At 39.9% G+C, this 16029-nt stretch overlaps 2 protein-coding genes across 3 annotated transcripts in view; both read left to right on the top strand.

The window, feature by feature from the left end:
- LOC138604888 (sodium/potassium/calcium exchanger 3-like) overlaps positions 1-4665 on the top strand; it is a 63556-nt gene extending 58891 nt beyond the window's left edge. The window contains exons 15-17 of the mRNA XM_069676923.1: positions 119-231; positions 1049-1114; positions 2129-4665. Of these exons, the coding sequence (XP_069533024.1) occupies positions 119-231; positions 1049-1114; positions 2129-2281 (332 nt within the window). The 3' untranslated portion in view covers positions 2282-4665. The remainder of the gene's footprint in view (positions 1-118; positions 232-1048; positions 1115-2128) is intronic.
- Positions 4666-5778: 1113 nt separating this feature from the next.
- The window catches only part of LOC138604862 (ras and Rab interactor 2-like), a 43759-nt gene continuing 33508 nt past the window's right edge, over positions 5779-16029 (top strand). For both annotated transcript variants that reach the window (XM_069676888.1, XM_069676889.1), the window contains exon 1: positions 5779-5951. The gene's annotated coding sequence lies outside the window, so the exon portion shown is untranslated. The remainder of the gene's footprint in view (positions 5952-16029) is intronic.

The raw sequence follows: 16029 nt of genomic DNA on the forward strand, positions 1-16029 counted from the left end.
AAATGCTAAAAGAGAAACAAGAGAGGGAGTGGTGTTCCACAGCTGAATATTGCTTGTCATAATTGACTTGTCTCCTGACTGTATACAGACCTTGACAGTGTTGCTCTCCTTGCCTCAGGTCTGGGAGACATGGCCATCTCCAACTCCATAGGCAGTAATGTGTTTGACATCCTGGTGGGCCTGGGCCTGCCCTGGGCCCTGCAAACACTCTGCATCGACTACGGCTCCATCGTGAGTGCTTCCCCGCTCAGCCAGAGGAGCTGTGAGCTGTGTGCATGAAGGACGGGAACAGTCGTCTGTAATATTCAGAGCAGAGCAGGGAGAGAGTTTCGGATCATACACAAACACACCCACACTTTGTTTATTAAAGACCAGCTACAGTGATGTTTTAAGACACGTCTCTGCCATCGTTTAGTGGCAACTTGTTGAAACTTAGCTAGCTTGAAATGTAGTAATTAGTAGAAGTAACGTTAACGTTAGTGGTCAGTAGTGAGTTTGCAAAAATGATGGTTACAGCTGGCTCGTGCATCACCAAAGTGGTTGCCATAGGTTGCACATAATGATATGCATAGCGTCACCCCGTGCATTAACGGGATTGGCTCCTTAGGTTTGTGACGTCTCAAACCTGCCAATCTGAAAACGTGTTGTTCAGCCTGTCTTTGGTACACTGCAGTTTAAAAGCAGACAGGCCCAGCCATGGAGATGACTGCTGATGTTGTCCCTGATATGTCTTGTAGCACATGAAAAACACCACATGGAGATGTTTACAAGGTTAAACACTTGATTTTCACTGGAGGGGGGCTTTAAAGTCAATGCACAGTTTACAACCTGACACTGAGGAGATATTAAGTGTGAATTGGCCTGCTGATTAGTTTTCACACCAAAAATAGAAATGTAGAATAGGTGTTACAAAAGTCAGTCTCTGGTGACATACAGTATGAACAGTAAGTTATTCTGGTCGATGAGTAGCAGACTGACATCTGAAGAACCTGCATTTTAAAGGCCATTTAGAAACACTGTCGGTTTGTCTCTGTGTTTGTCTCCTCAGATCTATCTTAACAGCAGAGGACTCATTTTCTCTGTTGGACTCCTGCTGGCTTCAGTATTCTTCACTGTAAGTACCAGACTTTTACGTTTTCAAATGAGCTGTCCTGGCAATTCCCTTGGCTCAACCAAGCTAAAAAGGCTAAAATATCCTTTTAACATTTTGGGTTTTAATCAAAAGGCTGATCATGCTTTTATGCCCCTTTGCCGGAGACAGCCTCGGCCGGAGGCCTTATGCTTCCAGGTTGTCCTTCCAACTGTTTGTACCCTTCTTGTGACCAAAATATCTATAATCAGGCACAGAGATCCAGTATGTCTGAAAACTTTACTGGTTTGATACTCAAGTGTTTTTTGGCTGTACTTATTATCTGAACACTAATTTTAACATGATAATATTATGATGCCATGACTTCTTTAGCAAAAGGTCACATGTCAACTTCCCAAACACACCTTTTTGTTCATAGCTCCTGTCCCATTCTTTTGAATGCGACATCTCTGGGAGGAATTTGACGTTGACATCCTGGTTTATCTTAATTTTTGTATCCGTCCAAATGAGAACAACACCTCCCACAGCCGATCAGTGTACAATCCCCCCTCTCTCCACCTCTCCTGTACCGGTTAGTTCTTCAGTCATGAGAGTCCACTGAATGGTCTGCAGAGATTCAGAGAGAGAGAGAGCAAATGATTAATAATTGTGGTGCAAACTCTCCTGTTTAATCTTGGCCTACTTATGCCATTTTTTGTTGTTTTTAGTGTAATTAATTATTTTAAGTACTTTAAATAAACAAATACGTCCTCAGATGTTGTCATTTTGAAGGAGACATTTGAAGTGGATCTAAACTGCAACACAAGAAAAGACAAGAAAATATTGCCATTAGAGACCTTTTTTAAACACCCTTATAAACAAATCATCTAAAATCATACCAAGTGCTCAGGTGTACCTGCCCCAATTTTAGTGTTGTTTAAATACAATGCTGCAAATTTCTCATGGCCTGACATCCGCAAGGTCACCACTCCTTCACCCGATTCTGTTCGTTTAGCACTGCGGTGAGGGCGTTACTAATCCCCTCTCTCTTGCCTGCAGGTTCTCGGTGTCCATTTGAACAAATGGACTCTGGACTGGAGACTGGGCTTGGCCTGCATCATCCTGTACGCCATCTTTCTTTGCTTCTCCATCCTCATCGAGTTCAACGTCTTCATATTCGTCAACCTTCCTATGTGCCGAGACATCCACTGACCTCCCTCCTCCACCTCCTCTTCTTCTTCTCCTTCTTCCTTCTCTGGTGAATAGAGGAAACCTCACCTGGCTTCCAGTTTCCTCGGCGCCTCAGAACCAAGTCCTACCTTTTTATTTTTTCAAATAGAAAAATAGAGCTCTATATGATTTATCTTTGGTGCAATACACATGAGAGAAAGGACAGCAGAAGGTTTTGGGGACGAGACAGAAGGCGTGAAAAGAAAGTCCCAGCAGCAGAGGTTTGCTGCCAATCGTCCGATGAAGCGAGAAGTTGGCCGGGAGTGAACTTAACTGTATTAACACCAACAGTTAGGCGACTGTTGGTGACGAAGCTGCTACTGTAACTGACTGAGTGACTGACTGGCGGAAGGAGAGAGAGAGATCCCGCGCTAACAGCGATTTTCAGCTGGATTGTTTGTTACTCTTTGTACAAGTTTGGATATAAGCACACGATTAAGGTATTTTTAAGTAAAAAACTGGCTTTCTCTGTATATATTTGTGGATTATATAAGAACTTATATTAGCTGATATGTGGGATTCTCTTATGCACAACTGGATCAGTCTTGCAAAGCTGAATGATCCCATAACTCTAGTGTTTTGGTCAGTAACGCACATATACAAACGTGTTTTCAACTCGTCTTCCATGCTCAGTACCAACCAACATAGCATGCTGTACTAACAACAAGTCCACTCTAGCTTTGCACTGACAGAGATATTTAACACTATTCACATAGAGTCTATTCTTGTTGTTTTTCTGCTTGTCTTCAGACATATCTGATAGATGTGGGCTTAATTTTTCTGTCATAAACGGCACATAGGAAAGGGATTTCCCTGGACCTGACATCCAGCACTGTCACTTTATTGGTTAGAGATATTATTCGATCATTGCAAAGCCTGTACAGGTTCTCTACACATGTAACTACTGAATCTAAGTTCCCTCTATAGGCGCTAGAACTCCTGTATGATAATAAATAATTAGTTTTATTAGTTTCTGAGTTGAGGATAACATTGTTACTTCTTTAAGCCAAAAGTATTTTAGTAGTAAGAGTCTTAGGTTTGGACTTGAGAGTGCACAGTGTGTGTGTGAGTGTGAGTGTGTGTGCATGTGCGTGTGTGTCGCAGTCTCGAGGGGAACCAAGGAGTCCACTGTTACTGGGAAGACATAATCATGATTTATTTATGAATTAATTTATTCAAAGATCATGTCTAACCACCAGTTTCAGCCCTTTGGATCATGTACAGTGTATTTTAAAGACGACGGAGCTGTACAAAGTACTGTACCTAATATATAATCGAAGTACTGGAAACTGACTTGATGTTGTTTATATTTAAGAATAGAACTTTATAATTTATAAGTTTTGTATAGTTTGGAAAGATATTGCAACATTTGTATAACAGTACAAACACAGCTGTTTTGGCGATGATGCACGGCGAGGTGAGTCGCCGTGCAGATGTTGTGATCTTTCTGTGAGACGGACTGAAAATGCTATCTTTATCACCGGTCCGAACACACATGGGTGAGACGCTGTCGCTGATCCCCTCGCATGTTGAATTAGTGATGAATTCTGGATGTAAAAGATTCACTTTCAGATTATAAAGGTGTCAAAACTGCATTCTAGATGGCACTCCACCCTTTGAACTTTCACAACATGTTGTTTCTCAAACACAGTGCTTGAACTCTTGTGCCATCCCTTGTATTTGAGGCTTCAAAAGCAATGCTTGTGGCCCATCTCCTGCTTGTATTTGAGCCAAAAAAAACACCTTTGTCAACAGTATTGCCACTCTGTTTCAGCATGTGTTCAAACTAAAATGTGGAAGATATGTATTTTTATTTCAGTATATTTTTATCTTGAAGGAGAATTCTCATGTTTAAGGGTTGCTAATTAATTAAAAGCATCCTCTGTCCTAAGGGTTGCTGCTCCTCCTGCAGCCACAAGAGGATGCTGTAGAGCTGTGTTACATCTTCAGAGGGGGTTTGGGTATATTTTCAGGTAGGCTAAATAGGGACAAATACTGGTCGGTTTGCATGCCTCTTTCATCATTCAGATTCTTTTGTGTGTAATTTTAATGAATTTCCAAGATCGAAAAGGCACTGTCTTGATTATGCTGTACATATCAGAGGGATATGCTATAATAAACACAGATGTTGGATAACTTCCGATCGATGAGCAGTAATATTTGAGATATCTACAGTATTTAGAATGTAGGCCTACAACAGTTAGTTTTCAGCTAATTAATGTCGTTTTATGCTCATGTCTTTTGAATTGTTTGTAAATCCTCATTTTTGTTGATGAGGACCTCTGGGCAGAGCCGTGAGCCTTGTTTCCAGTGGTCTTCTTGCAATAAACTGATTTACATACACAAATCGTTTATGAGCCGTTCACTGACTGATGACTTCTTCATAAACTTGCTGTTTAATTGTACAGCAAATATTCATATAAATAAAAAAGTAAGATACATGAAATGTACTCTGCATATTTTCCTTTAATTTAAGAGACGTAATCCTGTATCTACACAATTAAATATGTATTCAGTGTGTGGTAGCAGTGATCATTTTAAGCTGATTTTGCCTCAATATTCTGAGAATCAAGGTACTTGGTAAAAAGTACACAAGGTTAATGAGCTTTATTATAGCATTCATATTCAGTAATCAGTTTCTGATTAAAGGGTTTATACCATAGATTGTACCAAAAAAGTGATCTGTGCCTTTGGTTTCCAAACATACTCCACTGGTTGCAAAAACTTTTAGGTATTCTTCATTACAGCGTGATGTTAAATTTGAGAATTATGGTAGATAGATTAGTTATCAAAGCAAAAACACCGGAACTTAATATCACAGAGAGAGTCGGCTGTTCACTTTTTGGTAAGTACATCTGATCTGAAGCCTGTTTTTTTTTTCCATTAATAACCATTCCAATTACCACCATAGTTATAGTGAATTAAAGCTCCTGTGAGGAACTTTCGGTTTGTGATGATTTTGGCGCCCCCTGTGGACAAAGTCTACTAATTTGTTATCATGAATGAATTTTAAACTTTATGGATGTAAGAAATGATTGAATGTCTTATTTTAGCCCTATTTTTACTTGAGCCCTAAGAGACAATATTTTTCTTTTAGTTTAATATCAACAAACATCAGTTTACTTGCTTATTCTTATGTATTTAATATTAACATACAGCCTATATTTAATACACAGTAGCCTAAATGTGTAACACCTCTATAGTAGTCATCAAACTTTAAAAGCCACGATTTAACCCATAGTTAGTGATTCTACCAACCTTATGGTCTCTATGGAAGGAAATAACTGATAAATATTGATACAACATTAACGAGCTTATTAAAACGTTTCATTTCATCATTGTAACGTAAAAAGTATAGGGGAAAAAATTAGGCCATTAGGTCTACCACATCAGCCAATGAGGAGGAGGCGTCATATTACTGTTAGCTCTCCTCCTCCTCCTCCTCCTCCGGGTCTCTCTCACCTCCGTGCTGAGATCCAAATCTCTGCCCGACACCAAACCATGTAACCGACCGAGTTCGGGGACATTGAGGACCCTCGGTGTCACCCGAAAACAAAAGAAAACGGCGATAAGACAGTGAAACTGAAATGACTTTTCCCCCCCATGGGCAACTCCGGAGTGAATCACAGAACTAACAGGAACCGCCTGTAAGGTGAGCACTGTTTTCTTTCTGCAGCAGTAGACTCGCGGTTCCCTCTACACCATCATTTCTGCTTTTAATCAGCAAGTCTCCAACTTTTATGGCAGGAAATGTCGAATATTTGTAGACATACTGAGTTAATGGAAGAACATTTCCCTCTATGGTCCCGTATGAAAGGTTTCTGTAGTGCAGAGAGTTACAGTCAGAAGTGGACTGAAACTGCGTTAATAGTCTATAATTTACTTTGCAGCTACTTTGGAAAGCACTGTAATATAACAACAAGTTGAAAGTAGCTTAGCAGTATTAGTTGTAGCCCATTCTAACCTATTTATTTGAGTAAACTATATGATTTTAATAACAGATAGCGTTAAAAGGGGAGCATGGCTTTGCAGAGTTATTATTTAGTAGGCTTTTATTTGTCTGGGGAGTTAAGTAGCTGAAATCTTGAGCTGTGAGCATTATTCTGCATTTTGAATGATGCAGTTAAGTGACCCACTTTTTGGTGAGTGTTTTTATTAAGATAAGTGATGGTGTCCATCTTGCAGTGTGCAGAGGCGTAGGTGAACTTGCATTAAGTTGTCCCACATTTTTGTAGTTCAGTCAGGTCAAGTAGACGCCTGTGCTTCTTATTTGGCCCAAATACCTCAAGGATTAACTGATATTATAAAGCTTAAAGTAAAGGCACATGTGGATGGTTTTACATTACACATTTAAAATATACTGCTTTACTTACTTTACTATACCTTAATATACTGCCTCCAGGCCTTGTACTGTAGTTTCATATGATTTTAGGGACTGTAAAAAAACCTTGTGTCCCTTTTTACTGCAAATCATTTTTTCTGTAAAGACTTCCTTTATAAACAGTTATTACTGTCACTGAATGAATTCAATGGGAGCAGACTGTCTCTCTGTGGTTTCTGGTTGACTGGAATAACAAAGTCATTAAATAGGATAAGACTAAAATTAGGGCTGCCCTGGACTAAAGATTTTCCTGGTTGTCCAGTTGTTGTTAGTTCAGGCCATTAGCCGTCTTGTTGTCACACTTTCATGACATTAGCTTATTTTCAAAGGGGAGCATCAGAAAATGGTTAGAGTTTTAGGATTGTAAAAGAATGTTTCAACAAACATTTTAAAGGGATAGTTCGTTTTGTTTGAAGTGGAGTTGTATGAGATACTTATCAATAGTAATTGTACTACATACAGTGGCTGCCGGTAGGGTCAGTTTCACATGTAATTTATCCACTTATAAGGACGTCTCACCTAAAAATCAATTGTGGTTTCAATTGTACGCTACATTTGAATAATAAGCATTGTGCCATGTAACAGAGAAATAAAAAAACTGTTATAAGGAGCCTTAAGAATAAAGATTTTATAAGCACACACAAAGCTAGCTGCTTGTTAACGACAATGCTTACCGCGAAAACAGTAATGATTCAGAATGTGTCAAAAGAACCAATAAGGAGACTGAACAACATCTGGCTTAGCACCAAAAAGAGTTGAACATGAAAATGATACTTTCACTGATACTTAGGCTTTTGTCACCGTTCCAGTTTCAGTCCTCTGAACTGTAGTTTGGAGACTTCTGTTTTTAGTCTTGTTCATGAGTGAGGGTGAAATGGATCGTGAGATTGACAGATGTATCGGTGGAACATCAGCAGTAATGCAGGCATTGTACCGGACCATCATGGTGAAGAGGGAGCTGAGCCTGAAGGCAAAGCTTTCAATCTACCAGTCGATCTACGTTCCAACCCTCACCTGTGGTCATGAGCTTTGGGTAGTGAGCGAAAGAATGAGGTCGCGATAAAAGCGACCGAAATGAGCTACCTCTGAAGAGTGTCTGGGCTCAGCCTTAGAGATAGGGTAAGGAGCTCAAACATCTGTAGGGAGCTCGGAGTAGAGCCGCGACTCCTTCACATCGAAAGGAGCCAGTCGAGGTGGTTCAAGCATCTGGTAAGGATGCCTCCTGGGCGCCTCCCTTTAGAGGTTTTCCGGCCACGTCCAACTGGGAGGAGACCCCGGGGCAGACCCAGAGCTCGCTGGAGGGATTATATAGCCCACCTGGCCTGGGAATGCCTCGGGATCGCCCAGGAGGAGCTGGAAAACGTGGCTGGGGATGGGGACATCTGGGTCAACTTGCTTAGCCTACTGCCACTGCAACTAGGCCCCGGACACGCAGACGAAAATGGAGGGATGGATGGATGTTTTGGGCTAACTCAGTTGGCATCGGCCTGGCTAGTAGCTCTAAATTAGCTAACTGACTTACTAGTGGAGTTAATCTCTTCTCTATGGCTGTGACGGTAACCATCACCACAATACCGCGGTTATGTGTTGCCAACCAATTATGTTGATGATGTTTTACCATCTGGGTGATGCACTGTAGTGAAAAAACAGAACATAATCCGGCAGCCGACTGGGGCGGCGCGAGGGGGCATTAGTGTTTTACCACGGTTAGAAAAATTCAGTACCGTCACAGCCCTCCTCTTCTCATTTACAGTTTAGCCAAGTAATTCCCATACAGTCCCTTACTTATTACACATGGTATGAAGGAATGTAGTGGCAACATGTTCCAGCTTCTCCCCCTCACCTTTCATTCCTGTTTGTGATATTTTTTCCATCAGGAACATAAAGACCTGTCTGAACCTGACTAAATACAACACATATCACACTCTTCTGCAGCTCACTTCTTGTGTTTGTATTTTTTTCTAAAGGACCAATTAGCTGATGTTTATCAGTGTAATGAAGGAGCCAATTTCCTTATTTAAGCTTCTTTGGAATCTGTGAGACAGATCAGCTTCACTGCAAAACCAAGGGGTTTTGGCAGAGCCCTGGTTACATACTGCTAGGGGGAAATGAATCAGTGGAAAGGTATTTTAATGAAAAATAATTTGCAGCTTGTCAGTACTTGATTTGGGTTGTTATGATAATGTTTCTGTACACAGTGACCTGGAGAAGATGGTCTCTGTTGTGGAGCTCCAGGAGAGTCTTTTCTGATTTTATGCACAAACGTTTCTGTAACTTCTCGGATTTTAGATCTTTAAAGTAAACTCCCATCCAACTGTGTCTCTCAACAAGTCAAGGTTGATGAGAACTCCACAGGTGTATGAAAAATGAGGTCATCTTGGCTGGACAAGGAAGCAGACACTCAAGTTACCTGTGTGAGATTAAACGGTCCCTGTGGGGGATGTTAACACTGAATGTCTGCTGTACATGTGCTTTATGCACAACTTTAGATTATGATGGTGAGCTTTTTGTCTACTTCAAACATTATTAACAATAATAGTTTGATGAGGAAATATGTTTTTTCTCCAGTCGATTCACCTATCAGCATGTAAGGTGAGGGTTGGTTGTAGGCAGGGTCGGATGGATTAACCATATAGGAGGCCTAGAGGCCAAAAATTGAGCTGCTATTGACCCACACTCTGTACACTAACTGCATGATATGTTTCAGAAACCAACTAGAATTGGTATTTTCAGGTTCCTTGAAAACTCCTCCATCTGGATGAAAAACATTTCATCATCATCATCATCCAAAAAAAACCCAAAACTTGTTTTCCAAGTTTTTTGCATGGATTGAACTAACAAGATACGTGTTCATCAGTGAACTTTAGAGCTGCAAGTGGCTGTTTTTGTTGGACAGCACTTTTCGGTTTCCCCCCGTTCCCTTTCTTTGTGCTAAGCTAAGCTAACCAGCTGCTGTATGTATATACTTCATATTAAGATTACAGCTGCAACATATCCTCATACAATGGTTCGTACAATATCTTATGACATTTTACTGACAATTTTTGGTGCATTGACCTTATGCATTCCCCCCTCTATGTTTCAGTCAGAAACACAAGGTAGCTTCTGTTTAGTGTCTGTTTTAAGGTGACCTTTGGCCTCTGTTGTGAAAGTCTGTTTTCTTCATTTCTAACTCCTGATATGCCTTTTAAGGTTCCATTTATCTTCTTTCCAAAACAGCTTAAACTTGAAATTAGGGCTGCACGATATTAGGAAAAAGTGACACTGAGATAAGTTTTTGTTCTGCAATATTTAAAAAAAATACAGGATATTATACCAGATAAATGATGTGTGCTTTTATATATACATATATAATATACATTTATATATACAGTATACTATATATACTATAATTAACAATCAAACTTTTTATTATTTGGAATTTTAAAGTCTATTGTCTTCTAACAAAACAAAACCCCCACTCCTACTTTTATCACACTTGGTTCAGTGACTCTGACGACTGCATGAAAAGCAGAGAGAGAAAGATGGAGCGACACGTTTCACAGACTTGTGGGCTGCAGTTTTGTTATTTATACGGTATGTCATCTACCATATCTGTGTGATCAGCTTGGTGATAGTCACTTTTGGAAACGAAAGCTCAGTCTTCAACTTCCTGAGAGCACACACAACCTCACGCTGTGTGTGCGCTGTAGGTTTAGCCGCTGTAAGTAAACACTCTGCAGCACGTCCGCTCTGTGAACTGTCCGTGGTCCGTATGTGGCCACAGCATTAATGAGCACCGGGACGAGGTGCCGCTCATAATGGCAATACACACACTGAAAAGCTGCCATGCAAAACTAAAAGCCTGCCTCGATCATCCCACGGACATGATCTGCGATGGCAGCAGCGTCACGTGCATGTTTACAGTTTACAGGCACCCTTTGTTGTAGATAAGTGATGGAAAACGAGAAAATGGCGAGTACTCCTTTTGCACCAAGCAACAATAAAGTAGCAGCTTGACGTAGTTAAGTTGCCTCACATCACATGTCCTGCGATGTGACTATTGCACATGTGCACATCGCAATTGCGATGGTTTAATGTTTTATCATGCAGCCCTACTTGAAATGGTGTTTGGTTTGGGAAAAAATCATATTGGTTTAAATAATAAATGAATAATTAGACTAGGGATGCACGATAATGGATTTTTATACCGATTGCCGATTTCGATACTGATATATTAGGCACATGTTTTTTCCACCTAATTGCAGAGACATCAAGTCTACCCTGTAGTAGAATTGATATCATGCCCACTCTTATTGTAGTGGCCCACTGGCAGATAAGATAAGATAATCCTTTATTGATCCCCAGGGGGGAAATTCGGGAGATGCAGAAATAACAATACAGTACTTTTTAAAATGTACACATTTACTCGGTAATATAAGAAAACTACTTAAACTTAGGTTATGTACAAAATGCCAAATGTATTTGTTTGTAACCTTTTCTTTTTCTTTTTTTTTAGGGAATCATCGAGCATTTAGGCAGAATTAAAGCGTTGTTTTATCAGCAGAAAATATCTACAAAAAATATCGGCAGAAAATTTACACATCTGCCAATGCCGATACGTCTTTTTCAAGCCATTATCTGCAGATACCGATAACATGCCGATAATATCGCGCATCTAAATTAGGCTACTTTTAATTTGACATGGGACCCGAACCCTTGGTAAAAGTCCTGCTTTATTTGACCTATACATGGCTCTTGACCACTTCCTGTAGCCGATTATATCTGTGTTTCTACTGCATCACCTTCATCCGCCTCAGACCTGCAAAAAGGCTCAAATTACATGGGATATGAATTATATGACTGCACTACATTTCCAGAGGTATAAACATTAACTGAACAACCTACCACATGTAAGAGTGGTATTAATCTTCCTGTCTAATTCTCGGCAAGAAAGCAAAAACCTGTATCACAAAATGCTGAACTCTTCCTTTAAGACTTAATAACTGTTGATACTCAGTTTGTTGACAATCTAAATGCCACAGAGTGAACCTGGGGATTTACGCGTCCTGAGACAGTCGGTTACTTGGCCTTGTTGGTAACTCAGCCTTGGTTACAGCCAGACTTAAGATGAAGTCATTTAAATCCTCTTTCCTGTGTTTGCTTACTCTGCGCTTGTCTTCCATATCTCCTCCATGACTCAAAGGGTAATTAGGATATTTTTCTGTTTAGGTTCCCACCCTCTGTGCTCCATCTTCTCTCCTCTCTCTCTTGCTTTTAAGTTTTAAGAAGTAGACCCACCACTGTTGGACCTCGATGTTGGTTTTGATCCAGTGCTCCTGGTACCAATTTAAAGGGGAGTAGCCCGGAGGAAACAGCCCAGACTTTTCTCGGCTGACCTTTAGTGTGGAAAGTTGTGGCTGGGCGTTGCTGGAGACTGAGTTTCTCACCATGACTGAGTCCAGTTTCACTCTTAAAGTGAAGTTTGATTTGTTTGATGGTTATTTTTGAGCTTTTGCATGTTGTTATTGAAAGACTGTGAAAGCTGTGATTAGAGGTCAGGCTGTGGGTTAGACTGGTGTTTGACTGACAGAAGATCTGTAAACACTTCATGGAAAAAATAAAAAGTAATCCAAACCTTTTATACCAGAGTGAAAAAGCTGTGAGTGATCAGATTCCTTTTTATTATTAAAAACCAAAGACCTTCCTCTCTAACCAACACAACATGGGCCACTCGGTTCAGCTGAGCTTACAGAGAACTGCTGACCCAAATTCTGCTCTGCGGCTGCACACACACACACACACACACACACACACACACACACACACACACACACACACACACACACTCCTTTAACTTTTTATTCTGGTATTCTGGTATTTTTGCCTTTAGTGAAGTCAGTTCTTGTTGTATTTTTAAGTGTTTCACATCCCTCGAATATGACTTAAACTTAAATGTAGTGTGTCATAAAATCATTATCATTACAGTTTTTCTTGATTGCTTTGACCTGCTTAAAGAAACTGGGATCCACTCAGTTTTCACCATCACTGTCTCAGCAGAGCACAAGACACCTCTTGCAAATGTGTTAACCCTTTCTCATTGGATTGACACATTTTCCCCACCCTTTTGCAGAACAGTTAACACGGATGTCATTCAAGCAGTCCAAACTCCATTGTTTTAACTATGGTAACCAAACAGAAACCATCTGTTCCTAACTATTAGAAACTACCTACATCAGTATGATATCAGTGAAGCACCTGTTTGACACTCCTTCACACAAATCTTCAATTAGCAATCAGTCTGCAGGCCTTCAAAGGTGCAGCGTCTGTGTTGTTCTTTGCCAACATGGATGGAAGAGGTCTAAGGCAGATGAGACTGAGTATCAATAGTGGCTATTTCTTATACTCTACAGTAATAGATTTGTATACTTTACTGTAATAGATTTTATTTTTATTTTCTTAATTTCTTATCCTCTAATAGATTTTATTTTGGTTTACATGTATTTTGTGTAATATTTACAGTGTTTCAGTTTTCAGCCACAGTTTGAAAAAAAGAATCAATGGAATCAATAACATTTGCATCAAAGCATTTCTGATTCTGGATCCAATTCTTTGCAAGAAGGCAAATTTGACAACAAATGGCACTGGCATGACAGCTACGTACAGTAATAGGCTACAATGATAAGCAATGGTGCACTGATTCGCACTGAGTGCTGTATTTTGTATTTTATTGTCCACTGTGTAACGGTTGATTGGAAGAGCTCATACACTTGTTTGCAAGTTGTGTTGTTTGAAGGCAAAATTTGCTTTTGTTGCATATTATAAATGCTTTGGCACGGTTAGAGCCTTCTGCAAACAAAATGTGTCATTTTGACCATGAGTGGCACTGTTTCGGCCTGTGTGTTAACTGTTTTGAAAATGTGGAGTTTGAGTTGACTGCTGCATCAAAGCAATCAAGAAAAACTGTAATTAGGTTGGAGATTTCGCATTAAATACATCTTACGTGATTTTAATAATAATGCTCAATAAATGCATAACAGAACACAAGGATCCAAAACTATACCATGTGTGTGTAGGGCCTGTGTCCACTGCGGTGCCCAAACCTCAATTTCAGAGCGCTTCTCACCGGCGATTACTGTTGCTTGTTACAAAAGTTGTCTGACAGTACTTCGGCTATCCTTGCTAGTGACCGTTAAGTTTGTTTTAAATTGCTCTGTATGTTTAATATTTGCTTTTATTCAAGTAATTTTAAAGAAAACATAAAAACAATGGAAAGGAATCGAGTCCTGTATTAGCAGCAGCTCTACACCTGGAAATTGTGCCCTTGAAAAAGCGAAAGGATTAGCTAAATAGGCCCTGCCAGTGCCAAAAACGCTGTTAGTGGACACAGGCCCTTAGCTTCCACTCCATTACTATACTTAAACTCTGCAACTGTAAACTTTGTGTTTTAGTTTTTGAGAGTCTAACAAAACATAATTAAGTCATCAGCAAACGTACAATGTGATAAGGCAAACAAAGAATATTTAGGGTAAAAGTTCTAGCTTTTATAGTTTCATTTTTAATAAATTAAAACAGAAGAATTACTTTATATATATATTGTAAATCTCTCCCTCTGTTCTGTGCGCGCACACACAAACACACACACACACACACACACACACACACACACACACACAAAGCAAAGCATAATCTGGTTTGTCTTAGGGCAATAACAAGACCCACGTGTGGGAGTTTTTATCAGCAGTGGGTTTATGCAGCTGCTGCAGCCCCCTCCTCGTGCTCTGCTGCCCGGACAGCAGCATGGAGGATAACACTCTTCACTGGATCTCACAGCTGAAACATGAAGCAGTGCCTCATGTTGTCTTTACAGTTTAAACAAATACAATCAACGTTTGTTAGAAATGTTTTTATAAGGTGGGATAGAGAGACTGTTGGGGAACAGTTACAAACATGGCTGATCATGCTGTCTTTAAAGGCAACTTTCTCAATAGGCTCAGTGTTTTTATGTAACAAGTCTTCCTGATGGGGTTGATGACCGTACGTCCCATTCTTGTGAACACGATATCTCAGAAACGCCTTCAGGGAATTTCTTCAAATTTGGCACAATTGTCCACTTGGACTCTAGGATGAACCGATTACATTTTGGTGGTCAAAGGTCAAGGTCATGGTGTTCTCACGTCCATCCCATTCTTGTGAACATGATATCTCAGGAATGCCTTGAAGGAATTCCTGAAAATTTGGCACAAACTACTTGGTACGTCTACTTGGACTCAAGGACGAACTGAGTAGATTTTGGTGGTCAAAGGTCAAATGTCAAGGTCACTGTGACCTCACAAAACACTTTTGTGGCCATAACTCAAGAATTCATAAACTAATTATGACAAAATTTCACACAAAATTCTAATAGGTTTGAAATGATGAAGTGATGACATTTTATACCCAGAAGAGGAAAGGTCAACTTCACTATGACATAACAGCATAATGCTTCATATTGTCACTGATTTAGACCCCAAGGTACTTGTGTGAATCGACCCTTTTCACTCACTGGATGACTATCAGGACAGGGGGCCTCCTGTCCCCTTGATAATCCACCACAGGCTCTTTGATCTTGCTAATTGAAGTTAAGGTGATGAAAATTGCATCATGTGTCACTGGAATCATACATGTCGCTATAATATTAACTTTCATTTTGCCAAAACATACACTTAATACCTTTTGTTCAATAACTCCAACATCTAGAGTCTACACAGACAGAAATGTAGCTTCAACTTGACTAGTTGGCGGAGGCATACAACCGCAAGGCGGTAATTCTCGTTGTTAATGGAGTGTGGTGTCTTTGAAGAAAGTGGTGTGATGACACTGCAGGCTGAAGCAATATAGGCCTATTGGAACAATGCCAGGCATAGGTTTAAAAACATCAGACATTTTTACGATCAGTCTATAGCAGATCAATATTTATTGAATATTTCTGGGTTAATTTGTGCATTTTCAGTTTCCTAGGAAATTAGACAATCTGTCTTTGTTGCACACGCTAGTCACTTTCCCTCTGAGACAGCAAACATTGCAGCATAAATAAATCAGTGTTTTATAGCAGCAATGTAAACTATTATGTGTTGCCAACTGCGGATTGATTGCTGATTGTTATTATGTTGTGCCATCAATGGTCAACATATGAGAAGCTGTTTCATCATGAAGAGAGTGGGGGGGGACACTTTTTATCATAATGTTGGCTAACAGATTACATATTGCCTGATATTGCCAGAGACTAATAAACGTTTCTTTGTGTGTTTGAAGACACATCAAACGAATTGTTTAATTTTAGAAATCTGCTTGTTTGCTTTCTGAACGAGTATATGATGAGAAGATTGAT

This window comes from Semicossyphus pulcher, unplaced genomic scaffold, assembly GCF_022749685.1.
Source record: "Semicossyphus pulcher isolate SPU_LCO1_2020_fin unplaced genomic scaffold, fSemPul1.0.p SCAF_27, whole genome shotgun sequence".
NCBI classification, from domain to species: domain Eukaryota; kingdom Metazoa; phylum Chordata; class Actinopteri; order Labriformes; family Labridae; genus Semicossyphus; species Semicossyphus pulcher.